Below are 27,644 nucleotides of genomic sequence, written 5' to 3'. Positions count from 1 at the left end.
CAGGCCAAAGAAGGCTCCATGATTTAGCAGGGACAGACAACAGGGATGGTAAATGACGCCACAGGTCACCATGTGCTTCTCATGCCTGCAGCCTGTAAACTGAGGACCGTAACTGAGAAGGAAGTCCCTTCCTTAATGCCCACTTGTGATGTTGTTTCTTTCCTACGGGAGCTGATTATGTTTTAGTCACAACAGTATCTATCTACTACACTTCCCTAACCCATCCTCCAAGAAGCAATGGTTCTTACTCCCTTATTTTAAACCTCACAACAACCCTGGGAGAGGGAGGGAGGGAGTGGTCCAAAACCACCCATGGCAGAATGGGAAACATAAATCGGGTCTCCCACACCTGAGCGCGACCAGTCGAACCATGTGGGCTTTTTTTGCTACAAACGGTGGTCAGAACACAGATCGATGGCTCCAGCAGCTTCCCTGGTGGTTGCCGGAGAGGTATCCTCAAACTTCAGTTCCTGTGATCGGTGTGCGAACAAATAACTGACTTTAAATAAAAAGGCATGTTGTGTTCTGTTATTAATCAGCTTGAACCATCCAGTCCTGGGCTAAATGCCGGGCTTGCCAGGATTGCAACAGTGCCCTTGTGAGCCAAAGGTTGGCCACGCTTTCCCCACAGAAAGAACCGGCTAGGGTCCCAGCATGGTGGACGGTGCTGAAACTGGTTGGCAGAATGATCCCTGCTTGGCTGGAGGGTCTCGATGGCTGTCCAGGGAGTCGCCTTAAAGTGCTGGCTCTGAAATTGGTCACTCCCCTGTTAGGGGCTTTGAAAACAACAACACAGCCTCTCTTCTGCCCTCTCCGGTATAAGGGTTTCCAGTTCCTGGCTTGGAGAAGGTCCCACCATCCACAATTCCGACACCACCCCCTAAGGAGGGGCAGGCAGTCCTGTCCGGCCCCTGGCCTGATGCTGCTATGCCATGCTGCTGGTGGAGCAGGGGGTGCTCTGCGTACTGCCAATGCTGTGGTTGGTGCTGCTGCTCTCGGAGGCCGGGGGGTTCGCCGAGACGGGCTGCATCTTGGCCAGTGGACCTGGAGTTTGTCGCAAGGCAGAAAAAGGGAAACGCGTTAGGGCAAGGGAGAAGAAAGGCAGGATTACAACCTGCCCTAATCAGACGGTACCAAAGGATGTGAAAGCGCATGGAACTGCTTCCGGAATGCGGCCGATCGACGCCCCGAGCGGTGCAACGTTAAGTACAGATTTCCCCCACCCCAGTTCCTGTCAGCATCTGCCAATTATTTTGTCATTTATCAAGACAGAGAGAGAAAAACCAGCCCTCTCTTTCTTCCTGGTGGGAAGAGGACTCTGGCCAAGGCAATCAGGATGGAAGATAAAATGGTGCGATAGTCTTTTTGGCTACGGCCTGTGGATTGATAGTGACACCATTTGGGGGTTGTGGCGGATACAAGATGATGTTGGAGGAATGGGTGGCTGATTCTCTATGGAGAGAGTGAAAGATTGTGGATCAGCGTGAGAACAGAGTAGGAGGAAGAAGGGGTGAGGGACCCTTTTGGGCCTTTGATACAGAGATGTTCCCCCGCAGTCACCCCGTCAACTGCTTCAAGGCTTCCTTTTGATTATGCATGCCTTTTCTTCCCATCAGAGGTTGCCTCGCTCTCCTAGCACATTTTGCCCATGTTTTCCGGATGCTGTTTTAGCAAGAATCTGGAAAGTGTGGGCAAAACACGCAGGGAGAGCGAGGCAACCTCTGACTGTCGGAAAAGGCATGCATAATCAAAAGGAAGCCCTAAAGCAGTCGGTGGAGGTGACCATGGGGGAGGGGGACAGGGAACGTCCCTATACAAAAGCCCACATTGTCTTCAACAACTGTGAATTGCACCACTGGCAATCCCACCATTTCCCTTTTTAAAAAAAAAAAGAGAAGAGAAAGAAACATCCAGGGTGTGGCAGAAAGAAGGCTGAAAGGAAGGCAGAAGGAAAGAGGAATGTGAATGATAAAATATTTAAAAGTAGGTCCCACATCTCCAGTTGGGGCCTCAAAGAAAATTGACAGCTGCCACTTTATCTGGATGAGGCCCTGACACAATATGGAAAGAGAAGTACTAGTAGATTCTCTTCCCAACTTCAAAAAACTGTCTGATAGACAGCCATACCGACCCACCAATCTCTGATTCAGGTGTCAGTCATGCCCCGCCTGTTGTGTTTCAGGGGAGCTGTCTGCCTCTCAAAAACCACTTTGAAATTGCCCCCTGCCTTATTTAAAACCAACGCACTTTAAACAGATTTTTTAAAAAGAATGGCAAAACTATTCTGAAGAGGTGTGTGATGGGCCCATGACATCCCTGGCTCCAGCCAATATGGTCCCATCGCAAGCAGATTTTCCTCATTCAGGCTCTACCACATTAAAAAAAAACAACACACAACCACCTTTCCAAAAACACACACAAAAAGAGATACTCGTTGGTTTGAAAAAGCAACAAAATCCTTTGTCAAAGGAAGGGACCGTATGAAAGAGTTTCGACAAAAGTAACTGGCACATTAAAAAAATGCTTTTGTCATTTTCAATAGCATTTTTACCCATCCTTTAACTCCAACTTGACAGTGCCAATGGGGCAAACAATTGCTGTGTCAGGCCATTTCAGGTCAGAAAAATGGTGCCGGTGGAAAGGGTTAAATTGTAACACACATACACCATGATCTGAATTGATGCCCTGATGCCGCTTGTATTAAAAAAAACAAGCACTTACAATCATAGAGTTGGAAGGGGCCATACAGGCCATCTAGTCCAACCCCCTGCTCAATGCAGGATCCGTCTAGAGCACTGGTTCCCAACCGGGGGTCCATGGACCCCCAGGGGTCTGCGAGAACTAAATTAAGGTTCGCGAAACAAAGTTATAAACCCATAATAAATTAATATTTTCAATTAAAAGTTCTCTATTATAAAAATATATATTCAAATATTATTCTAAGTTTAATGTTTAACTAACAGTTATGATTAAAGTTTATTTTCAAATTCTCAGAATTTTTATTTTGAACCTTGGGGTCCCTGCACCGAAAAAAAAAGTCCTAGTGGTCCCTGGTAAAAAAAAAGGTTGGGAACCACTGGTCTAGAGCATCCCTGACGAGTGTTTGTCCAGCCTCTGCTTAAAGACTGCCAGTGAGGGGGAGCTCACCACCTCCCTCGGTAGCTGATTCCACTGTTGAACAACTCTTACTGTAAAACATTTTCCCTAATATCCAGCCGGTACCTTTCCGCCTGCAATTTAAACCCATTATTGCAAGTCCTATCCTCTGCTGAAGAGCCCTGTGGCGCAGAGTGGTAAGCTGCAGTACTGCAGTCCAAGCTCTGCTCACGACCTGAGTTCGATCCCGACGGAAGTCGGTTTCAGGTAGCCGGCTCAAGGTCGACTCAGCCTTCCATCCTTCCGAGGTCGGTAAAATGAGGACCCAGCTTGCTGGGGGTAAAGGGAAGATGACTGGGGAAGGCACTGGCAAACCACCCCGCAAACAAAGTCTGCCTAGTAAACATCGGGATGTGATGTCACTCCATGGGTCAGGAATGACCCGGTGCTTGCACAGGGGACCTTTGCCTTTACCTTTTACTATCCTCTGCTGCCAGCAGGAACAGCTCCCTGCCCTCCTCTAAATGACAGCCCTTCAAATACTTAAAGAGAGAAATCATGTCCCCCCTCAACCTCCTCTTCTCCAGACTAAACATTCCCAGCTCCCCCAGCCTTTCCTCATAGAATCACAGAGTTGGAAGGGGCCATAAAGGCCATCTAGCCCAGCCCCCTACTCAATGCAGGATCAGCCTAGAGCATCCCTGACGAGTGTTTGTCTAGCCTCTGCTTAAAGATCGCTACTCAGGATCTCTGGCCCTCAGCAACGCTGCTACTTACGTGTGTGGGAATAGATGTACCACAATGCTGCCGTGAGCAGGACTCCGATCAGAAAGGCCCCAAAAGTGATTCCCCCAACAGTGCCGAGCCCCAGGCCTTGATCTACATAGGAGAAAAAAAGGGGCAGTTAGTATTTGCATAATAAAGGGGCTTGGTATTATATAGCGCTCTCTGTATTCAAAGCATTTCACGCTTTATCTTCTTGTAAGCCTCACAACAGCCCTGTAAGGTTGGCCAGTATTATCCATATACTGCACATGGGGAGAAGGAGGACGGAAGAGGGCAGCTTGCCTAAGGCTGGCTGAGGAAACATTTCAGCTGGGAACTCTTGGAGCTCCCTTAGCCACTAGGCTAGGACGGTGCCCTACATACCACCCTTTCACGGATTGAGATCAGGACAGGGCACCTGTATTCGCACACCCGGCATCCCTGTGCAAAACCACCTCCTGCCTCCGATAACGACATACGGCTCAAGGTTTTATCTGCCGTATCTATTTATGCTGCCACAGCTCGCCCTGTTCTCACTTTAAAAGCAAAAATGGCATTTTCTTCTTTTGGTTAAAGCAGACTGGAAAAACATCCCTGTGCTCCAGCATGTCCTCTAGCAGCAGTTTAGAACACATTTTACTTTTATACAGTGGCAAGCTGTATGTGGCAAGGGGTGTCTGTGCTCATGCAGCATCCATTTACATGCTTGTGCACCAGAGATGAGCTGCATCTCTCTACCCCCATGACTCCCAGAGATTTAACTTCTTAGACACTTAGGAAATGAGAACATATGTTTCAAAAGCTGTCAAGTTTGCCTGTTTCACATTTTCTTCTCGTAGGGGGTAAATAAGCATTTATGATTATCAAACTTACCTCATCCCAATACAAGTAAATGGCCATAGCTAGCTGGGTTTAAGGGGGCTTTAAGTTGACACTTCACTATAAGGTCAGTTGATACAAGGATGCCCAGCCCACCCTTAAGCCTTCCCGGCCCTGGTCTGCGAACAGCCCAGGAAATGAGTACACTACCAACTTAAATTGCACATGTGTAAATTGCCCTCAAGTTGCAGCCAACTTATAGAGACCCAATAGTTGTAGTGGTTAAGAGTGGTGGACTCTAATCTGGAGAACCGGGTTGGTTTCCCTGCTCCTCCACATGAAGCCAGCTGGGTGACCTTGAGCTAGTCACAGTTCTCTCAGAACTCTCTCAGCCCCACCTACCTCCCAAGGTGTCTGTTGTGGGGAGGGGAAGGGAAGGCGATTGTAATCTGGTTTGAGACTCCTTAAAAGGTAGAGAAAATCAGGGTATAAAAACCAACTTCTTATTCTACACATCTGCTGGAAACACAGATGGCAGCTACAAGGACTTTACAACGTGGAAATCAGCCCTGAGACTGAGTGAGAAATGACTGGCCCGAGGTCACACATGACCTTTCTGGCAGAGTAGGGATTTAAACCCAGGCCTCTGAGATCATAGTTCAGCACTCTAATCACGATATACACCGACCTAAGAGCTGAATTATTCTTTGTGGGACTCCTCTTACCCTAAAGATTGTGCCACTGTTATCAATCAAGGTTAGACACACTGCAGGAGTCGAGGAAAGTGATGTGAGACTCATCGAGGAAAGTGATGTGAGACTCATAGCATACAAACAAATTTGTACATGAAGTATCGAGGAAAGTGATGTGAGACTCATAGCATACAAACAAATTTGTACATGAAGTGTTTTGCCAATGTTTGATGACTTGGATAGGGACTTCTCAGTGGTGATACCAACGCTGTGGAATTCACTCACTTATGAATTATATTTACCACTTTCCATAATTTGTGAAGACCATTTTGTTTAGGAAGGCTTTGATCTTCAGTTACTTGGACCTTTTGGAAAAAAATGTCAATACAAACTGTCCTCCTGTGATCAGAAGGCTTTTTAATACTTTGAAATTGCTGGATTTTTAAAATTATGGTTTGATATGTGATGCATTTTAAATTGATTTTATCTTGGCAGCGACTTTGTGGCCAGAAAGCTGGGTAGAAATCATGACACACCTTTTGTGTTATCTTTTGAGACGCTGCAGGAATTGCACTGAATCCTGTGTGGCTGGACTTGATGGACCTTGGTCTGATCCAGCAGGGCTTTTCTTATGTTCTTAGCCGGAGGTAAACTCTGAATCAGGAAACTCCCTGATCACAGCTTGTTCTGTTAGCTACTTCCATATTTATTTCATTTATACTCCCCTTTCCCCCCAGTGAAAACCTAAAGCAGCTTATGTTGTTCTCCTCTCCTCCATTTTATCATCATAACAACTTTGTGAGGAAGGTTAGGTTGAGAGTGTGTGACGGGCCCAAGGTCACCCAGCAAGCTGAGTGAACACATGAACACATGAAGCTGCCTTCTACTGAATCAGACCCTTGGTCCATCAAAGTCAGCATCGTCCACTCAGACCGGCAGCAGCTCTCCAGGGTCTCAGGCAGAGGTATCTCACATCACCTACTTGCCTAGTTCCTTGAACTGGAGATGCCGAGGATTGAACCTGGGACCTTCTGCATGCCAAGCAGATGCTCTACCACTGAGCCACAGCCCCTCTCCAAGGCTCTCCAGGGTTTCAAGCAGAGGTCTTTCACATCACCTACTTGCCTAGTCCCTTTAACTGGAGATGCTGGGGATTGAAACTGGGACTTCTGCATGCCAAGCAGATGTTCTACCGCTGAGCCACGGCCTCTCCCCAAGAATCAAACCAGCTTACAATCACTTTCATGGGGATTCGAAGCTGGCTTTCCCAGATCCTGGTCTGATATTCTAACCCAGGGGTGTCGAACTCAATTGTCACGAGGGCCAGATATGAAATAAATGTCACTTGGTCGGGCCGTGCCGTGCCTCGCCAGCCCAGATTGAGAGTGGGTGGGGTGGGGGGTGGCTGCCTCGGCTGGCTCGCAGGTCAGATAAGAGCTCTCAAGGGGCTGGATCTTATGTTTGACACCCCTGTTCTAACAATTACCCCACACTGGCTCTCAGTACCACTTCCTAAGAGCTGTCTTCACACATGAATGTACATTGGGTGTCTATCAGCGATGCGAACCGTGTCCGCAATATCACCAAAGTCACATCTTTTCAGCCCCTCTCTCACTGGCGGTGTGGAAAAAAGAAAGGCGCGTGATATGCTTTTCGCTCCGCAGACGTGTCCGATGTGCTGGGTGAATCCCCACCGGGGCTGGGCTTGTGTCAAAAGTCTTTCCGTGCTTTGTTATTTTGCCGTCCGGAGGGAGCCGTGCAAAACAGAAGCAGGAAGGAGGAGAGCAAGGTAGGAGGGAGGCCGGAAGCCATCCATTCTGGGCTGAAGCCAGGGCTGCCTGGCAGAGGGCTTGCAGCCACGCTTAACGCCTGTCGTGGAACTGTTAGCATGCATGACCCCGGGGAGGCCAACACTGGCAAAACGCTGCTGCTACCATCGGAGAGAGAAGCGACCGGGAGAATTTATGGCAGGAATAGCGAGGGCCTGTCCACAGAATGAGCAAAGAGAGGAAGTTTAACCCTCCGGCTATTTTGGGTACTATAAATCCATTGCTAGGACGAGGAAAAGAGGTTGGGAGGGGGGAATCTAGGTGCGTCAGAGATATTTCGAGCCCCCTCCCTGTATTGTCAGCTTCAAAAAAAAAGAGAAGAGGGAAAAGGTACAAGGGTAAACACGCAGGCGAGCTCCCGACCGGAAGAAAAGATGCTCCCGCCTTCCAGATTTTGGCGCAATGAATGTAAAGTGCTGAGACGACTGGTGGGCACTTGACACTTTGATTTGTAAGCTCTAGGAAGCTGTGATTTTATTTTATTGCAATATGAGATATTGAATGTATTCTCCCAAGCTCAGTTCCCGGGATCTGCAGTTCAAGAATCTCAGGTACCAGGACTTAAGATTCCAGAGATGCCACCGCCAGTCTGAGTACCTTGTACTGAGCTAGGTAGATCCATCATCCGAGTCAGCAGAAGGCAACTTGTATGATTTTTTTAATTTACTTTATTTATACCCTGTCTTTCTCCCCAATGGGGACCCAAAGTGGCTCACACTGTTCTCCTCTCCTCCATTTTATTCGACAACAACCCCACGAGGTAGGTTAGGCGGAGAGTGTGTGACTGGCCCAAGGTCACCAAGCAAGCTTCCATGGCAGCACTGGGGATTCAAAATTGGGTCTCCCAAATCCTAGTCCGACGCTCTAACCACTATGCCATGCTGACTTGTTAATGCAGAGGTGTCGAACTCAATTGTTACGAGGGCGGGATATGACATAAACGACACTTGGTCGGGCAGGGCCATACCTCGCCAGTCCAGATGGAGAGTGGGGTAGGGTGGCTGCCTTGGCTAGTTTGCGGGCCGGAGAAGAGTTCTCAAAGGACTGGATCCAGCACTCGGGCTGTATGTTTGACACTCCTGCTCTAATGTTATCAGTATAAGGCACATGATAATTTAATACGTGAAGGTGCCTTGTACTGAGTCAGTCCCTTGATCTGTTCTTCTTTTTTTTTAATTGATTTTTTTTTTAATTCCATGTCTCTTGGTCTGTTCTGACCAGCAGTGGCTCTCCAGGGTCTCAGGCAGAGGTCTTTCCCATCACCTACTACTTGTTAAAGGAGCCCCGTGGGGCAGAGTGGTAAGCTGCAGTACTGCAGTCCAAGCTCTGCTCACGACCTGAGTTCGATCCCGATGGAAGTCGGTTTCAGGTAGCCGGCTCGAGGTTGACTCAGCCTTCCATCCTTCCGAGGTCGGTGAAATTAGTACCCAGCTTTCTGGGGGTAAAGGGAAGATGGCTGGGGAAGGCACTGGCAAACCACCCCGTAAACAAAAGTCTGCCTAGTAAACGTCGGGATGTGACGTCACCCCATGGGTCAGGAATGACCCGGTGCTTGCACAGGGGACCTTTACCTTTACTACTTGCTAACTGGAGATACAGGGGTTTGGACCTGGGAACTTCTGCATGCACAGTTGATCTTCTACCACTGAGCCACAGACCCTTGTTTTTGGGTATCCATATTTTAATAAAAACTCTGACCCCCTTTGCCATCTTCCTCTCACATAGAAGGCCTCTGTCCAGTGGGGAGGCAATGGGGAATTGCTGCCAGGCAGTTTGTGGGCTTATTCAGACTAGATGACATCTTTATGACTGAGATACCTTGATCAGTGTACCATAGTAGGCAAGAAATCCAACATCTCCCCATTCAAGAGAGTTTTATAAAAGAAATTAAAGTTTCAGATTTTTGAAGCCTAAAATTGAAAAGGAAAATCTGGATGATGTTTATATAAGTAAATTTTATATTTCATAAATACCATTTTTACTCAGTCATAAAGACTGTGATACTGATATATTTGTATTGTAATGGTACAATTGCATTCTGGATTTTAACGGATTTAGACCACTGAAGAAGGCCACATGGCCGAAATGCGTTTGGTCTTAGCTTTGCTCTAACCATCTGGCTGTAATTTTGTTTTATGTCCATATTTATAATAGAAATACAGAGGCTACAGCAGGGCTGTATACAAGTAGTTGATTTTTGTCTGTAATAAATTCATTATATATGACTACAGAAGATCATTTGCACTTAAGGCCAAAATTAATACTGTGTATGGTTGTTCTTGACCTTAGGGTACTTAATTCTGTGGAGAGAGACCACTGGCCCGGCTCTGAATGAGGCAATTTCTTGTCTCTCCTACATCCTGATATCCAGCTCCTTCTTCCTCTCCCTGTTATCGCTTGCCTGTCTTTATCAGTTAAATGTGACAGGCTTTTGGGATCAAAACCTTATATTGTACTGAGGGAGCCTGTGGTGTTTCAGACAGCCAAGAGTCAACACAGCTGGCACTTGTATGTCAAGGACAGGAAGGGGGAGAGGATGTACTTTGTCTGGTCCCGTCTTGTGTCAAAACAAGTTACTGTCCCCCACAATCTCTATCATGCCAAGGCTGTTTACACTGGCTCCAGCTCCTGTTCTAGCTTCACTTCCTTTAGCCACATGTCTCTGCCCCCTCCCTGCCCCCTCAGTCTTACTACATCACAGGCTCGGGCTAAGAGGGGGTCATGGTGCACAGCTTCCTGAAGGTCAGCCCTAGTCCTCGGCCCCCCAAGCCATCCCCATGGAGATGCAACCGCCACACTGCTGCCGGCTGTGGCAGAAGGCCATCGTTTGGGGGCGGGTGGGGCAGAATGAAAGGAAACACGACCTAAGAGAGGAGATGGGGACTGGAAGGAAGTGCCGGGAATATGATAAGATAGGCTGACAGCTTCTTGGAGGGAAGAGTCAAGATTGGAGACCAAGGGCATTCGACTGACCCAACCAGCATGCCTGAAAAGGAAAGAACCCAGACGGTCCTCTTTTCCACACAGGGGATAAGAACATAAGAGCATAAGAAAAGCCATGCTGGATCAGACCGAGGTTCATCAAGTCCAGCAGTCTGTTCACACAGTGGCCAACCAGGGGCCTGTAGAAAGCCCACAAGCAAGACGACTGCAGCAGCAGCATCCTGCATGTGTTCCAAAGCACCAGGTATGCATCATGACTAGTATTCATTTTGACTAGTAGCCATGAATACCCATCTCCTCTATGAACATGTCCACTCCATTCTTAAAGCCTTCCAAGTTGGCAGCCATCACCACATCCTGGGGCAGGGAGTTCCACAATTTAACTATGCGTTGTGGGATGAAAATCAAAAGGCAAAAGTGTTTGGTTCAGAAGGGCCCAGACTTAGCTTTAAATCTACCATGGTTTTGATTTTTTAAAACCCCTGGCATGGGGGGGACGACCTTTGAGCAAAAGCAGAGAGACTTCCACCTCCTTGGGGACAAAGATTTATTTGGGGGGGGGAGGAGATCTAAAGTGTCCGTGCCTCTGAGCACATGCAGTGGATGTGCCATTGTAGGGTAGTGTTTGGACTGGGAAGATCTAGCTTTGAAGAAGATACTTCATGGGAATTATCCCATATGTTTGAAGAAAAGTGAGTAAAAGCCGATCGTGATATATTGGTCCCTGGATTCTTTCTACTTTTTTAAAATCAATATTTGATATATTGAACAAAAAAGCTAGATGCTGCTTGGCATGCCATTTTGGAAGCCAATTTATATATTGACCCCAGTAGGGATGAACATCCAACAGAACCTGACAAAACTCTTTGTGTGGGCCTGAGAAGTGAGCTGAATCAGAGGGATGAGATCTAGCTTCAAGTCCCCACCCAATCTTGAAATCCACTGGGCAAACCTTGGAACAACCACTTCTTTCAGTCTTAACCTATCCCAGAGGGTTGTTTGTGGGAACAAAAGGCAAGGAGGGAGACCTATGTATGCCAACCTCAAGGAAAGATGGGGTTAAAACATAACAGAAAACCTCCCCCTATGATAATATTACAGCTGAGCAAAGAAGCCCCAACTTCTAGAAGGATTCTGGCCATAGTGTTCTCCTACCTATTCCCCCTTCAAAACCAGTGCTTTTCAGTGGGCTGGGTTCAAATGATTGGTAGTCAAGCCACAATGAATATGAACACATAAAGCTGCCTTATACTGAATCAGACCTTTTGGCCCATCAAGGTCAGTACTGCCTACTCGGACTGGCAGCGGCTCTCCATGGTCTCAGGTAGAAGAAGAAGAGTTGGTTTTTATACCCTGTTTTCTCTACCTTAAGGAGTCTCAAAGCGGCTTACAAGCACCTTCCCTTCCCCTCCCCACAAGAGACACATTGTGAAGTAGGTGGGTCTGAGAGAGTTCTGAGAAAACTGTGACTAGCCCAAGGTCACCCATCAGGTTTCATGTGTAGGAGTGAGGAATCAAACCTGGTTCTCCAGATTAGAGTCCACCGCTCTTAACCACGACACCATGCTGGCAGGGGTCTTTCTCATCACAGTTACGCATGTGTCTCTCTGACGGACTCAAATATACTTCATGTAGCATGGTGAATCTTATGTGTGAACTGAAGAGTCCTTGAAAGAACTGAGAGGTTTAACAGGGCCAGAGATATCTTTCTTGCTTTTTTAAAATAGACATGTTACAAGCAAAAGTGAGCAGCTGAAGCTTAAAAGCCTCCCTCTAAGTTGGTATAAAGAAGGTCCTTTGTACTTTACATAGATAAAAGAAACTGGAAACTCACTGTGTGGTAGAGAGTTGGGGTTCTTCAACTTCACTTCCAAAGAGCTTTCAAAGGAGCTGGGATCCTGAATAAAAAAAGTGGAAAATGAGATGAACACACAACTCTACTAAATCTTGGCTATCAAGGAGCAAAAACTATAGCTAAACAGAGGCTATGGGACACTGCCCTTCAAGTTGACAGATCAAGGGCTCACTCGGTTCCAGCAGTGGAGAACCGTATTAATTTTTTTGGTCCCGCAAACTATCTCCATGCCTTAGATTACCCCAAATATCGGAGAGCCTTTACTCTGGCCCGCTTTAATGCCCTCCCATCTGCTCTTCTTGAAGGGAGATATGCCCATCTCCCTTATGAACTCCGCCTCTGTCCTTGTCAATCTGGAATGGAGGAAACGGTTGAACATGTTCTTTTACACTGCCCATTTTATCAAGACATTCGTAAAATGTTCATCAATCCAATTTTGTCTAGCTTCCCAGATAGAGATAGAGATAGCCATACTACTTTGTTATTAGATGATCGTGTTAAAGATATTACCTATCAGGTTGTGAGATTCTGTGCCAGGGCATGTGTAATACGGCAGAAGAAGCGGTCATAATGTCTTTTATGTTACAGACTATTTTACCAAGAGTTATTGCAATTAAATTTTTGTTTTACCTGCTCAAATATTAGATATTTTAAAATTATTTATGATATTTCTTTTTGTGTAAGCTGGTCTTTGACCGTTAATAAATGATGAAAGAGATGAACACCTTGGGTTTTTGTTTTTAATGCCCTTGGCATTCATCACAGCCACGAACAGTATTATCTCCCTGCAGTCCCTCTCCACAAGTGCTAGTCGCAGTGCAAATGTCACTTACGCTACTAATGTTTAGCTGGCGAGAAAAGCCCTTGGGGAGGGAAACTGTGAGGAGGTAAGCTGAGTGCGGGGAAAGATTTAGCACGCTTTACCCATGCACCCTTTTTGCTGCTAAAACGGGGGTGGGGGATTTCCCCTTTCTAAGGGACATGAGTAGTTTCAGGTTTAAATACACAGAATTGCTGCCATCCTGTCTAGTGTGACCCTCTGGCAGGCCAAGAAGGGTGCAGGAACAGTCCTCCGTGGGTAGGGTTGCCAATCTCCAGGTGGTGGCTGGAGATCTCTTGCTATATACTGATTTCCAAGAGACAGAAATCAGTTCCCCTGGAGAAAATGGCCACTTTGGAAGGTGTACTCTATGGTATTATACCCCACTGAAGTCCTTCCCCTCCCCAAACCCCACGCTCCTCGGGCTCCACCCCCAAAATCTCCAGGTATTTAGCAACCCGGAGCTGGCAACCCTAAGGCAGGGGTTTCCCCAGAATTACACTAGATCTCCAGACTACAGAGATGAAGAAGAGTTGGTATTTATATACCAACTTTCTCTACCACTTAAGGAAGAATCAAACCAGCTTACAATCACCTTCCCTTCCTCCCCACATGGGAATAAGATGAGTTACCATAGAGCAAATGGCAACTTCAGAGGGCAGCCTCTGTGGCATCACTGTGGTTGCCAACCTCCAGGTGGTGGCTGTAGATCTCCTGCTACTACAACTGATCTCCAGCTGACAGAGAACAGTTCACTTGGAGAAAATGGCTGCTTTGGCAATTGGACTCTATGGCATTGAGGTCCCTCCCCTCCCCAAACCCCGTCTTCCTCAGGCTCCGACCCCAAAATCTCCAGGTATTTCCCAACCCTAGCTGCGCCAACTATAGTTTTGAGATATGTATTGCCAAATAGAGAAAATGGCTGCTTCAGAAGGCGGACTCTATGGAATTATACCCCACTGAAGTCCCTCCCTGCCCCAAACCACACCTTCCCCAGTCTCCACCCCCAATATCTCCAGGTATTTCCCAACCCAGAGCTGGCAACCCCATCCATGGGGCATAGTGTGCAGCTGTTGATATGCACAGCATATGATTGAATCACAGCTTGTGAGAAATGGCTCTAATTGCAGGGAATATTATTTTTAACATTCATCGCCTACTTTTCTTCCATCATAGCAGGACGTGTGGAATTTCCATGAGATCTCCAGGCCAGGCACTTACCAGCCCCTGACCCCTGCTTAGCTTCAAGCAAGGTAGCTGGGCCTCATGCCTTCTGGCCAGCATCAATAGGACACGGGCCAAGCAACTGTGCAAACTCACGTGGCCATTCAGAGACACCCGGCAGACAAGAGTGGCGGATGAACTGGACCACCCTCCGTCTTCAGCCTCGTAGATGAATCGGAAACGATGAATCCTCGTGCCGGGAGGGTTGTAGGGAGTGTCCAAGATCTCCACAGAGGAACTGGTTGAGGCGCCATTGCGGATCAGCGGCACAGATGTTTTGCCAGTGGTTTTTAGGGAACATTCTTGGAGTTGCAGAGATGACTCCTCGTCGGCAGTCCTGAGCGACACCTGTCCAGGAGGGAAACGGAGGGAAAGAGAGTTCGCTGTCAGACGCTGACTCGCTTGCCCCATTGCAGGAGAAAACTACATGCAATGTGCTGTACCATTTGTACCTGGAGAACTGAGCTCTGTCTCACGAAAACTCATACTGGTATAAATGTTGTTAGTCTTTAAGATGAGCATGCCTATTCTCTCCAGGATCATTTGAGCATGCCTACTATATTATGTGCTATGGAACAAAGGCAGGACAATGCTGCTGCAGTTGTCTTGCTTGTGGGCTTCCTAGAGGCACCTGGTTGGTCACTGTGTGACCAGACTGCCTGACTTGATGAACTTTGGTCTGATCCAGCATGGTCTTTCTTATGCTCTTATGCCATTTGACTATATTTGCCTGTTGGATGGAAGGAGGAGTTGAACCTAAACTTACCTGGCGGTGCAGAATTCTTGGCCAAGGGTTCTTGACTGCAGTACTCAGTCAGAGGTTAAGGTGGTTAAATGCCACACAGATATTCTTCTCCTCTCAGGTTTAGTTCCAGGCACCCTGCCAACCCCCTCACACTTAGGGATCGGCTGTGGGTCAATTTTAGAGCACCTGCTTGGCATGCTGAAGGTCCCAGGTGCAATCCCTGGCATCTCCAGGTAAAAGGGCCAGGCAATAGGTGATGGAAAACCTCTGCCTGAGACCCTGGAGAGTCGCTGCGAGTCAGAGCAGACAATGCTGATTTTGATGGACCAATGCTCTGATATCAGTAGAAGGCAGAATCATATGTGTTCATATGTGACCTCAGTTCCAGTTGGGACATTCAGATAACAACTCTGGGAAATCAGCAGATGCTGGCAGATACATAAAGACTCAGCTGCCTTCCTTTTCCTGGTCCTACCTCTGTACCCCCAGATTACTATCCTTCAAGTCCAGCCTGACTTCTTCTTGCCTGTCACTGTAGTTATTTGCCCACCCTAAGGCCCAAATGCTGACAATTTAAGAGGTAGGCAAAGAGAAGGTGGTGAAAACCACCTAATCTGAATTGTAACCTACCATGAATCCCAGAAAATATCTGGCAAATCAAAAACTGAGAATAGACACAAACATTTTGCTCTCCACATTCATCTCAGCACTATTTAAAATATTGGAGCACCTAATGAATCACACTTGAAATAATTAGCCCCACTCTACCTTATCTGCAAGAAAGGCATTTTAATATTGTTGTCGGTTTACTATCAGATTACTCTGAATATCAGATTACTCTGAACAGGATTACTCCTGAATACGTGGGACAATAGACCCTGGCTGTTACTGCACTAGATATTCCCAGCGATGTATTAAGAGTTTGAAAATGTTATAAAAAACATCGCTTTAAAAGGGTTTTTGGATGCCATGGCAAAAAAATGGTTGGAGGACGCCTTCACAGCTAAAGGGGCCAAACAAAGCGCGAACAGTATTTTTTATAACATTTTCAAACTCTTAATACATCGCTGGGAATACCTAGTGTGGTAACAGCCACTCTCTCAAAAAAAATGCTAATGTTCCTTCATAGCTGTGGACGTTTCTTAGGCAGGAATTAATTGTTTGGAGGTCTCACACAGTCCGTGAACAGATGAAGCTGACATACTGACTCAGACTACTGGGCCATCCAGCTCAGCGCTGTCTAATCCAGAGGGAATCTCTGGGGTCTCAGGCACAGGAAGGTCTTCTCCTGATACCTGAGATTCTGCAGATGCCAGGAACTGAACCTGAAAACATGTGCATGCCGAACATAGAATCATAGAGTTGGAAGGGACCCTACAGACCATCTAGTCCCACCCCCTGCTCAATGCAGGATCAGCCTAGAGCATCCCTGACAAGTGCTTGTCCAGCCTCTGCTTAAAGGCTGCCAGTGAGGGGGAGCTCACCACCTCCCTAGGTAGCTGATTCCACTATCGACCAACTCTTATTGTAAATTTTTTTCCCTAATATCCAGCCAGTACCTTTCCGCCTGCAATTTAAACCCATTATTGTGAGTCCTGTCCTCTGCTGCCAGCAGGAATAGCTCCCTCTAAGTGACAGCCCTTCAAATACTTAAAGAGAGCAATCGTGTCCCCCCTCAACCTCCTCTTCTCCAGACCTAACATTCCCGACTCCCTCAGCCTTTCCACGTAGGGCTTGGTCTCCAGGCCCCGGATCATCCTCGTCGTTCTCCTCTGCACCCGCTCCATTCTGTCCACATCTTTTTTGAAGGGAGGCCTTCAGCAATGCACACAATAGTGTGCCAGTAAGCCATGACCCCAGAGAGTGTTGACTACTGGTCAGAAATACTTAAGGAGAAGTTCAAGAAGGGTGGGCGTTTCTTAAAAATAAAATACTGAAGGCGCAATCCCAAATCATTCCTATGAGAAGGAAAAATGGGAGGAGCCTAAAGAGGCCAGGGTGGCTCCATAAACAGCTTTTTAAAGAGAAATAAACAAAACTCATTTGGGAAGTGGAAGGAGGGCCTTGTAACCAAAGAGGAATATAAACAAATAACTAGTGCTTGTAGGGAGAGTGTTAGGAAAGCTAAAGCTCAGTATGAACTTAGGCTAGCAAGAGATGCTAAACACAACAAAAAAGGGTTCTTTTCCTATGTACAGTGTAAGAGTAAGAACAAGGACAAGATAAGCCCATTGTGTGAAATTGAAATTGCAACAGGAGATGAAGAGAGGGCAGAACTCCTCAATTCCTAGTTTTCCTCACTTTTCTCGTGAGGGAAGTGGTGCTCAACATGGCATAAACAGAACATGTGATGAGGGAAAGGATTTGCAGCCTAGAATTGGCATCGGGGTGGTGCACAAACACCTGGTTTCTTTAAACGAAACAAAATCCTCTGGGCCAGATGAATTGCACCCAAGGGTACTCAAAGAACTCGCAGATGTAATTTCGGAACCTCTGTCCATTATTTTTGAAAAGTCTTGGCAAACAGGTGAGGTGCCAGAAGACTGGAGGTGGGCAAATGTTGTCCCCATCTTCAAGAAGGGAAAAAAGGAGGATCCAGGTAACTACCGACCCATCAGCTTGACTTCTATAGCAGGAAAAGTGTTCGAACAACTCATCAAACAGTCAGTCCTTGAGCATTTAGAAAGGATGGATCTGATTACTAAGAGCCAGCACGAGTTTCTCAAGAATAAGTCATGTCAGACTAATCTTATCTCCTTTTTTGAGAAAGTTACTACCTTGCTGGATCAGGGGAATGCTGTAGACATAGTTTATCTAGATTTCAGTAAGGCTTTTGATAAGGTTCCACATAGTATTCTAGTTGACAAATTGGGAAAATGTGGATTAGATCCTATTATTGTTAGGTGGATCTGCAACTGGTTGACAGATCATACCCGAAGAGTGCTAGTTAATGGTTCCTCATCCACTTGGAGAGAAGTGACTAGTGGAGTTCCTCAGGGATCTGTGCTGAGCCCTGTGTTGTTCAACATCTTTATAAATGATTTGGATGAAGGAATAGAGGGGATGCTTATTAAATTTGCAGATGATATTAAATTGGGAGGGGTAGAAAATACAGTAGAAGACAGAGCCAAGATGCAGGATGATCTTAACAGGCTGGAGAAAAGGGCTAGAACTAATAAAATGCACTTCAACAAAGACAAATGTAAAGTTCTGCATTTAGGTAGGAAAAATCAAATGCATAATTATAGGATGGGGGAGACTTGTTTGAGCAGTAGTGTGTGTGAAAAGGATCTTGGGGTCTTAGTAGACCAAACACTGAACATGAGTCAGCAGTGTGATGCGGTAACTAAAAAGGCGAATGCAGTCTTGGGCTGCATCAACAGAAGTATAGTGTCCAGATCACGCGAAGTGATGGTATCGCTTTACTCCACTCTGGTTAGACCTCAACTAGAGTACTGTGTTCAGTTTTGGGCACCACAATTTAAGAAAGATGTAGACAAGCTGGAACGTGTCCAGAGGAGGGCAACAAAGATGGTGAGGGGTCTGGAGACCAAGTCCTATGAGGAAAGGCTGAAAGAGCTGGGTATGTTTAGCCTGAAGAGGAGAAGACTGAGAGGGGATATGATAACCATGTTCAAGTACTTGAAGGGCTGTCAAATAGAGGAGGGTGCCGAGTTGTTTTCTGTTGCCCAAGAAGGTCGGACCAGAACCAACGGGTTGAAATTAAATCAAAAGAGTTTCCGTCTAGACATTAGGAAGAATTTTCTAACAGTTAGAGCGGTTCCTCAGTGGAACAGGCTTCCTCGGGAAGTGGTAAGCTCTCCTTCCCTGGAGGTTTTTAAGAAGAGGTTAGATGGCCATCTGTCAGCAATGCTGATTCTGTGACCTGAGAAATATGCAGATGATGAGAGGGAGGGCATCTTGGCCATATTCTGGTCACTAGGGGTGTGGGGGGGGAGGTAGTTGTAAATTTCCTGCATTGTGCAGGGGGTTGGACTTGATGGCCCTGGTGGTCCCTTCCAACTCTATGATTCTATGACTACATGCGTGGAGGCAGGCGGGTCAGGGTGAGATTTCCAACGGACAGGCTGCCCTACCCTGATTCTCTCTTCTCTCTACACAGGCTCTCTGGTCTGTGCCTTCCTCTCCACCCGTCTTCCCACGCAAGAGATGGGCAATACCTGGACATAGGCCACTTTGTTGACTTCCACAGTTGTGGATGGCAATCCAAATTCTGGTGTTGGATAAAGCTGGACGGAAAGTTTCTCTGGAAGATCACATTCAAATGGCACCTGCGGCAGGAGATAAAAGGGGTGGTAGAGAAGTGTTAAATTAGACAAGGCCCTCTGGACCGTTTGAGTTAGTTCTGTGGCCTGTTTTAAAGATGTGGCTTTCGGTAGATTATTAGACTTACTTTCTTATAGACCCTCATTATAAATAATAAATAAATAAATTTATTTGCGGCTAGCATGCCAGATAAAACAGGCGAAACAGAAACTGACCATACAGAGTAGATGTTTACAACCAAAGCCAACGAAAATTTGGAATCACCCAATTTTACATTTTCACAGATCAGGTAGCTTCAGGTTGAGAATCTGCCTCTGCCTCTGTTTCCTCTTCTGCATTACAGCATGTGTGAAAACAATATTTCCTTGAGGTGATGTACCTTCATTGCTACTGCGCAGTATTTTGCAACCTGGGTGGTAATTGGGGAGTTATCCCCTGGCAAAAACCTTTGGGTCCATTCACCCTCATCACCCACACCCATTTCCCTAATCAAAGGGTCAATAATATTGGAGCGGGCTGACTTATAGATGGGACATCTAAAAAATACATGCTCGGTGGTTTCCAGCTCCCCTGCGTTGCAAGGGCAAAGTCTCTCCACCCTGGGGATCTTCTTAAATCTTTCTTCTAATATGGTGGGGCTGCCTTCTGGTCAGTGTATAGGCCCTCCTATGCATGTTCCTTTCCAGGGTGTAGAAATATGCAGCTGGTGAAAGACCCCATTCGAATTTTATTTAGTAAAGATCCCCATGGTTATATGCTGATAAGCAGACAAACCCTGCTTGTCCATTAAGGCAGGGGTCGGCAAACTCATTAGTTAAAAGAGCCAAATATCAACAGTACAACGATTGAGATTTCTTTTGAGAGCCAAATTTCTTAAACTTAAACTATATAGGTTGGTACACTGTTTATTAACTTAATAAACTTTAATTAAAGTTTTAAGTCTTAATTAAACTATAGGTACACTGAATAAAACTTGATATCATACTTAATAGTGATCTTATTTATTGATAAAAATTAAATTGTAAGTCCCTGCCATTTCCCCCTCCCCGTCTGGAGTCCTCATCTGGAGGCCTGGTCTACCGCCCTAAAAACCTATTGGTAGACCTGGCCTCTGGCTGAGTCCCATTGGGAGGCCAGGTCTACCCATTGGCTTTCTTGGCAGTAGAATATACTGATTAAATCGGTATACCTTTGCATCTGAATGAAGCAACAGCTCAGGGAGGGGGGGAAGCACTCTTTTTTTTAGTTTTTCAAATACATGTCACAGAAGGGTCAATTTTAGAAGAAGAATTTTCTCTTGGATGAGAGAGGAGAACTGTCTCTTCTAAGATGGCACTGGAAGAGGCGTTCCCTCTTTTGCAAGAAAAGGGATGCTTCATCGATGAGAGGTTCTGCCACTGATTGTTTTTGTAAGTGGTGACGGTGGGGTAAAGTGCCGTCGAGTCGCAGCCAACTTTTGGTGACCACCTTGGGGGTTTTGAGGCAAGAGACATTCAGAGGTGGTTTGCAATTACCTGCCTCTGCATAGCAACCCTGGACTTCCTTAATGGTCTCCCATCCAAATACTAACCAGGGCCAACCCTGCTTATCTTCCGAAATCTAACGAGATTGGACTAACCTGGGCCATCCAGGTCAGGGCATTAAAAATAATTGAACCTATTATGTTTTTCTATATATATATATATTTGCTGTTGTTAATTTTATTGAATAAATATAATTTTTAAAAACCATTATTTTAAAATCTGCTGTCCAATAATCAAGGCAGCCTTTTAGTCAAGTAAAAAGTTTTTAACTTAATTGTCACCCTAATTGATTGTCTACATAGTCTGCTACTAGTCATAGCTACTGGCCATGATGCATGCCTATTTTCTCCAATACCAGAGGAGCATGCCTATTACATTAGGTGCTGTGGAAGAAGAAGAAGAGTTGGTTTTTATATGCCGACTTTCTCTACCACTTAAGGAAGAATCAAGCCAGCTTACAATCACCTTCCCTTTCCCTCCCAACAGACACACCATGAGGTAGGTGGAGCCGAGAGAGTGTGACTAGCCCAAGGTCACTGAAATGGTTTCATGTGGAGGAGTGGGGAAACAAATCGAGTTCACCAGACTAGCCTCCGCCGCTCATGTGGAGGTAGGGTTGCCAGGTCTCTCTTCGCCACCAGCGGGAGGTTTTGGGGACGGAGCCTGATGAGGGCGGGGTTTGGGGAGGGGAGGGACTTCAATGCCATAGAGGCCAATGGCCAAAGTGGCCGTTTTCTCCAGGGGAACCGATCTCTATCGGCTGGAGATCAGTTGTAATAGCAGGAGATCTCCAGCTAGTACCTGGAGGTTGGGGGAGAAAATAGACACCACTGTACTATTATCAACCGATGAGGAAACTAGTACAGGAGCGAACCAGTATAATGAAGTGCAAAAAATATTTTTATGAGCTACTGTGTCTAACAATTACGCACAAACAATTACACATACATATTAACAAGAAATCTTATACATCAACTATACAACCCATCTCATGGACGGTAAGACAAGGAATATATCTGAACAAGAGTGCAATGTCTCTCACTGTATGTACATCAATCTGTATGTACCTGGAGGTTGGCAACCCTATGTGGAGGAGTGGGGAATCATACCCAGTTCTCCAGGTCCACTGCTCCAAACCACCGCTCTTAACCACTACACCATGCTGGAACACAGGTAGGATAATGCTGCTGCAGTCATCTTGTTTGTGGGCTTCCTAGAGGCACCACGTTGGCCACTGTGTGAACAGACTGGTGGACTTGATGGGCCTGGGTCTGATCCAGCATGGTTTTTCTTACGTTCTTATTCAAATTAAAATGAGCAAAACAGGTGAAGAGTTTGCAGGGGGGGAGTCTCTCTTTCTGCTTACCGTGACTTGCTGCAGAGAAGCCAGGGTCATGATGAGCTGGAGTGACAAATAGAGAGAAGAAGGAACAGAAGTGAGCCACAGAGCACACGTGCATGGCTGTTGTACATAGCGATGGCTCGTGTGATGGTTTGTTGGCAGGCTATTTATGTATTTATTTATTTTTCAGACTTATAACCCGCCCTCCCCAGCAAGATGGCCCCATGCATAAACGACCCAAGAAATACAAAAGGGGACAAGTCATGCCAAGGCCTGTTTGAAGCACACAAGCTACAGTACTGACCTCATTCTTGACAACAATTCCCCTCTCCACCTGAGTGAAACAATCTTCCAAGAAGCTTCTCACAACAAAATGCGTCTTATTATCTTGCGCCATGCAGTGAGGGTCCCGGAGAGTCATACTACTGATGGGGTCCTTTAAAACCTAAAGGAAAAACCAACATCATATTAACATCTTATCTGGGCTGACGTCTCCCCTCCACCAATATCACAACAGTCTCTCCCTGGATCTATTTATATATGACCGCTAATGCTGGGAAAGGAGCCCCGTGGCGCAGAGTGGTAAGCTGCAGTACTGCGGTCAAAAGCTCTGCTCACGACCTGAGTTTGATCCTGACGGAAGTCGGTTTCAGGTAGCCGGTTCAAGGTTGACTCAGCCTTCCATCCTCCTGAGGTCGCTAAAATGTGTACCCTGGGGGTAAAGTGTAGATGACTGGGGAAGGCAACGCCAAACCACCCCGTAAACAAAGTCTGCCTAGTAAATGTCGAGATGTGACGTGACCCCATGGGTCAGGAATGACCTGGTGCTTGCACAGGGGACCTTTACCTTTACCTTTTACACTATAAATGTGTTAAAAACACAGGGCTTGGAATGCAGGCTACATATAAAAACATCTGTTACAAAAATCTCATACACAGTTGATATACATTCAATATGCATTCAATATACATTCAATGACCGATACTGGACCGGTACTGCAGCTACACCTTGTAATAAATATAATTATTTGGTTATAGTTTATCGTTTCTAGCTCAACTGAAGCTCCCTATGTGTACTTGTTGAAGGGCCTCGTGGCACAGAGTGGTAAGCTGCAGTACTGCAGTCCAAGTTCTGCTCACGACCCAAGTTCAATCCCGACAGAAGTCGGTTTCAGGTAGCTGGCTCAAGGTTGACTCAGCCTTCCATCCTTCTGAGGTCGGTAAAATGAGTACCCAGCTTGCTGGGGGTGAAGAGAAGATGACTGGGGAAGGCACTGGCAAGCCATCCCATAAGCAAAGTCTGCCTAGTAAATGTCGGGATGTGACATCACCCCATGGGTCAGGAATGACCCAGTGCTTGCACAGGGGACCTTTACGTGTACTTGTGCCCCAAATCTATACCTTCCAGTGCGGCTGAGCTGCTTACGTGAAAGTATTGGTTGTCCAAGGCAACTTCGATGGTGTTCTCCAGGCACCTCCACGGCTTCACAATGCTCAGCAGGCCTTCGATCTCTCTGGTCATGCTGTGTGGAACACTACTGGCCTGTGGGGTTGTGGCCACCTCCGTCAGCTGTTCTGCTAAATTGAGCATCACAAGGCATGTTGAGAAGGGGAAACCTCCCCAGCACAGCCATGTAAGGTTTACTACTGCAGACGTTTAGGAGACTGAGGTGTGGAATGGGCCAAGTTTACTGAATGCTGCACAGATCCTGTTTGTCCTCAGCTGTTGCCACAGCTTCCAACTCTCTGCTGAAGAGTTCCCTGTTCACCAAAGATTTGGCTCCTACTATTTTTAACAGCCCTGACCTGGATGGCCCAGGCTAGCATAATCTCATCAGATCTCAGAAGCTAAGCAGGGTCAGCCCTGGTTAGTATTTGGATGGGAGACCGCCAAGGAATACCAGGGTTGTGACACAGAGGCAGGCCGTGGCAAACCACCTCTGACCGTCTCTTGCCTTGAAAACCCTACGAGGTCACCATATCTCAGCTGTGACTTGAGGACGTTTTCCACCACCACCACATCTTTTACAGCAAGGGGAATGGATAAAACCAACTTCTGCATTGATTGTACAGTGACTTACCGTGCATTCCTGGGGAATGCCTGTGCCGGGCTTAGGAGGCAGCACAGTGATTTTGCATGGATTTTTGGAACCGGGTGGAGATTTCGGCAGGACTAAAACTTCCTTAGGAGACAGCACAACGGCGCTGCCTCCTAAGGAAGTTTTAGTCCCGCCGAAATCTCCCTGGTGCTAAAAATCCATGCAACAACAACAAAAAGGGGGTGTTCCCAAGCTGTAATGGCTTAGGAGTCTGCCTAATGGCGGCCCCACCGCCAGGCTGGCACCATGACATCCTGGGAACGCCTCCCGGGCCACCGCAGCGGCCTTTGCTGGCATCAGGACGCCGGTGGAAGGCTCCGTCGGTGGCCTGGCCAGGCGCTGCTGCGGCCGGCGTCTGGGCCTGCACGCCGGTATTGGGGCCACAAACGCCGGTGTACGCTGCCCGGACACCGGCGCTGTGGGCCGTTGCGCCGGCGCTGTGGGCCCTTGCACCGGCGCTGTGGGCCCTTGCGCCAGCGCAGGCCTTCGCCAGCCTCCAGAGGCCTTTAGTCCTGGCTGCCGGCACAGCTCAGGAATGTGCGGTTAGTAACAGGTATTGTTTTCGCCAACTCTTCCACTGCTAGGGTCACCAAGCTCCTGGTAGAGCTTGGCATTCTCCTGGAATTAAAACTGATCTCCAGACTACAGAGATCAGTTCCCCTGAGAAAATGGCAGCTTCAGAGGGCAAACACTATGGCATACCAGAGACTTCAGGTGAAATCCCTCCCCAAATTCCCCCCTCCACTGACACAGCCCCCAAATCTCCAGGAATTTCCCAGTCCAGAGTCAGCATGGTGTAGTGGTTAAGAGCGGTGGTTTGGAGCGGTGGACTCTGATCTGGAGAACCGGGTTTGATTCCCCACTCGTACACATGAGCGGCGGAGGCTAATCTGGTGAACTGGATGTTTCCCCAGCCCTACACAAGAACCCAGCTGGGTGACCTTGGGCAAGTTACAGTTCTATCAAGAGCTCTCTCAGCCCCACCTACTACACAGGGTGTCTGTTGTGGGGAAGGGAAGGGAAGGTGATTGTAAGCCGGTTTGAGCATCCCTTAAGTGGTAGAGAAAGCCAGCCTATAAAAACCAACTTCTTCTTCTTCCTATCCACGGTCCTTATTGCTGCACAACAAATGTCTGTGGTGGTGTCTCATCTGTTGTGCTTTTGTTGCATGAAAGTTGTAGCTCTTGCTTAGACCTCAATGGTCCTGGACACATCTAAGAAGTTAGGGTAGTGCAGTGTCTAAAAGACCAACCGCACCATCCAAAGCAGAGCTACACCCTTCTTGGTCCATTGAAGGCAATGGGTTTAAAACATTTTTCTGGGGAAATGCATGGGGAGAGCGAGGCGACCTCTTACAGTCGGAAAATGCAAGCATAATTAAAGCAAAGCCCCAAAGTGGTTGGTGGGGTGACTGCGAGGAAACAGCCATGCATAAATGGCCAATGGCATCACATCCATGCTGAACTTTTTCCCTTTGCCATATTCTGCACTTCCCAGGTTCTGCCCCCAAATCTCCAGAAATTTCCCATCCCAGACTTGGCAACCTTAGGAACTCACTGCATCGGACTACTTCCAGGGTGATGCGGTTGGCAGACGGTATCTCTGTATAGGAAGCAATGAAATCAAAGCCTCTGTCTTGAGCCACTCTGACCAGGCCTTCTTTGCTTTCTGGGAGGGTTTTGCCTTCGATCTCCCCAGTGTTCATTTGCTTTAAGATGTACTTGCCAGACACCTGCCAGAGAGAAGAAGCAGAAGTTTTAAAGTCATGGACTTTGCCATCTACAGGTCCTCCTCCAGGTGGCCCTCTTGTTTTCCTGGCAGAAGGCACACTACTTCCCAGAGCTTTGGGAAAGACAGAAGTTGTACTGAATCTCCATCCTGGGGGATGATGTGCCAGTCTGATTTCTACCATTCATGAAGCACAGAGACTCCATCAGTCGGGGTGGGTGGTTGGGGGGAATCAATCAGGAGGGGGTAACTGCAGCTTCCTTTGGAGAAGCCAGTGGAGACTTTTAGCATCTTGGTGAAAATACGTTCTCATGTTTAGTTTGCAAAAGAGCTACAGAAAAACCGCTCAAGTTGATATAAAAGCAGAATTAGCAAAAAAAATATCCCAGAATCCCGTCTGCTTTACATCTTTGTAGGAAAAATCTCAAGTACAGTACGGTTCCTATATTTTTTGAGTGCGTACTGGGGCTCAGATAAGGTTGCAACCCCCTCGGGGGGGGGGGTGAAGTTCTCCCAGAGTTACAACTGATCTCCAGACTGCAAAGAAAGGGCAGCTCCAGAGGGTGGACTGTACTGCATCACATTCCCACTGAGCTCCATTTGCTCTCCAAATGCTGCCTTCCCCAGGTTCCACCCCTAAATCTTCAGGAATTTCCCAGCCCAGAGCTGGTTCAAAGCAGCCATGCGGGTTGTGTGCATTTTTGATTGGGGAAGTGGGGCATAAGTGGGTGGGGGGAATGTGAATTTCCCTCTTCCCCAAAACTGTGACCCTCCTTCATATTGCCTCCCCCCACCATTTGCATTCTACGGACAAATTACATGTCATGAGTTCCAGTGATAGAACTCCAGTGTCAGATAATTTAGCCCAAGAATATTAAACCCATGGAGCAATATGCTTGTGGCTTCAGTTCAGACACCAGGCAAATTTAAGCTAAGAACATAAGAAAAAGCCATGCTGGATCAGACCCAGGCCCATCAAGTCCAGCAATCTGTTCACACAGTGGCCAACCAGGTGCCTCTAGGAAGCCCACAAACAAGACGACTGCAGTAGCATTGTCCTGCCTATGTTCCACAGCACATAATGTATTAGGCATAAGCACATAAGAAAAGCCATGCTGGATCAGACCAAGGTTCATCAAGTCCAGCAGTCTGTTCACACAGTGGCCAACCAGGTGCCACTAGGAAGCCCACAAACAAGATGACTGCAGCAGCATCCTGCCTGTGTTCCACCGCACCTATATAATAGGCATGCTCCTCTGATCCTGGAGAGAATAGGAATGTATCATGACTAGTACTCATTTTGACTAGTAGCCATGGATATCCCTATCCTCCATGAACATGTCTACTTCCATCTTCCAAGTTGGCAGCCATCACTACATCCTGGGGCAGAGAGTTCCACAATTTAATGATGCATTGTGTGAAGAAATACTTCCTTTTGTCTGTTTTAAATCTCTCACTCTTCAGCTTCAGCAGATGACCCCGCATTCAGGTATTATGAGAGAGGTCCCTGTCCACTATCTCCACACTATGCATAATTTTGTAGACTATCATGTCTCCCCTTACTCAGATTTTTTTCTAAACTAAACAGCCTTAAGAGTTTTAATCGCTCCTCATAGGACAGTTGCTCTAGCCCCCTGATAATTTTGGTTGCTTTTTTCTGCACCTTCTCAAGCTCTACAATATCCTTTTGGTGACCAGAACTGTATACAGTATTCCAATCTTTGTCTCACCATAGATTTATACAAGGGCAGTATGATAGCAGCAATTTTATTCTCCATTCCTTGTCTAATTATGGCCAGCATGAAATTTGCCTTTTTCATATCAGCTGCACATTGGGTTGACATCCCTCTCTTAGTCTTTCACTGCCAGCACAGATC

At 46.9% G+C, this 27,644-nt stretch overlaps 1 protein-coding gene across 1 annotated transcript in view; it reads right to left on the bottom strand.

The window, feature by feature from the left end:
• Positions 1 to 868: 868 nt before the first annotated feature.
• ENG (endoglin) overlaps positions 869 to 27,644 on the bottom strand; it is a 45,862-nt gene continuing 19,086 nt past the window's right edge. The window contains exons 5-13 of the mRNA XM_056860322.1: positions 25,597 to 25,771; positions 23,367 to 23,518; positions 22,245 to 22,385; positions 21,965 to 22,000; positions 18,970 to 19,080; positions 14,140 to 14,391; positions 11,979 to 12,042; positions 3,874 to 3,975; positions 869 to 1,044 (exon numbers count right to left, since the gene is read on the bottom strand). Of these exons, the coding sequence (XP_056716300.1) occupies positions 926 to 1,044; positions 3,874 to 3,975; positions 11,979 to 12,042; positions 14,140 to 14,391; positions 18,970 to 19,080; positions 21,965 to 22,000; positions 22,245 to 22,385; positions 23,367 to 23,518; positions 25,597 to 25,771 (1,152 nt within the window). The 3' untranslated portion in view covers positions 869 to 925. The remainder of the gene's footprint in view (positions 1,045 to 3,873; positions 3,976 to 11,978; positions 12,043 to 14,139; positions 14,392 to 18,969; positions 19,081 to 21,964; positions 22,001 to 22,244; positions 22,386 to 23,366; positions 23,519 to 25,596; positions 25,772 to 27,644) is intronic.

This window comes from Euleptes europaea, chromosome 14, assembly GCF_029931775.1.
Source record: "Euleptes europaea isolate rEulEur1 chromosome 14, rEulEur1.hap1, whole genome shotgun sequence".
NCBI lineage: Eukaryota > Metazoa > Chordata > Lepidosauria > Squamata > Sphaerodactylidae > Euleptes > Euleptes europaea.
This window is presented reverse-complemented; position numbering and strand designations above follow the sequence as displayed.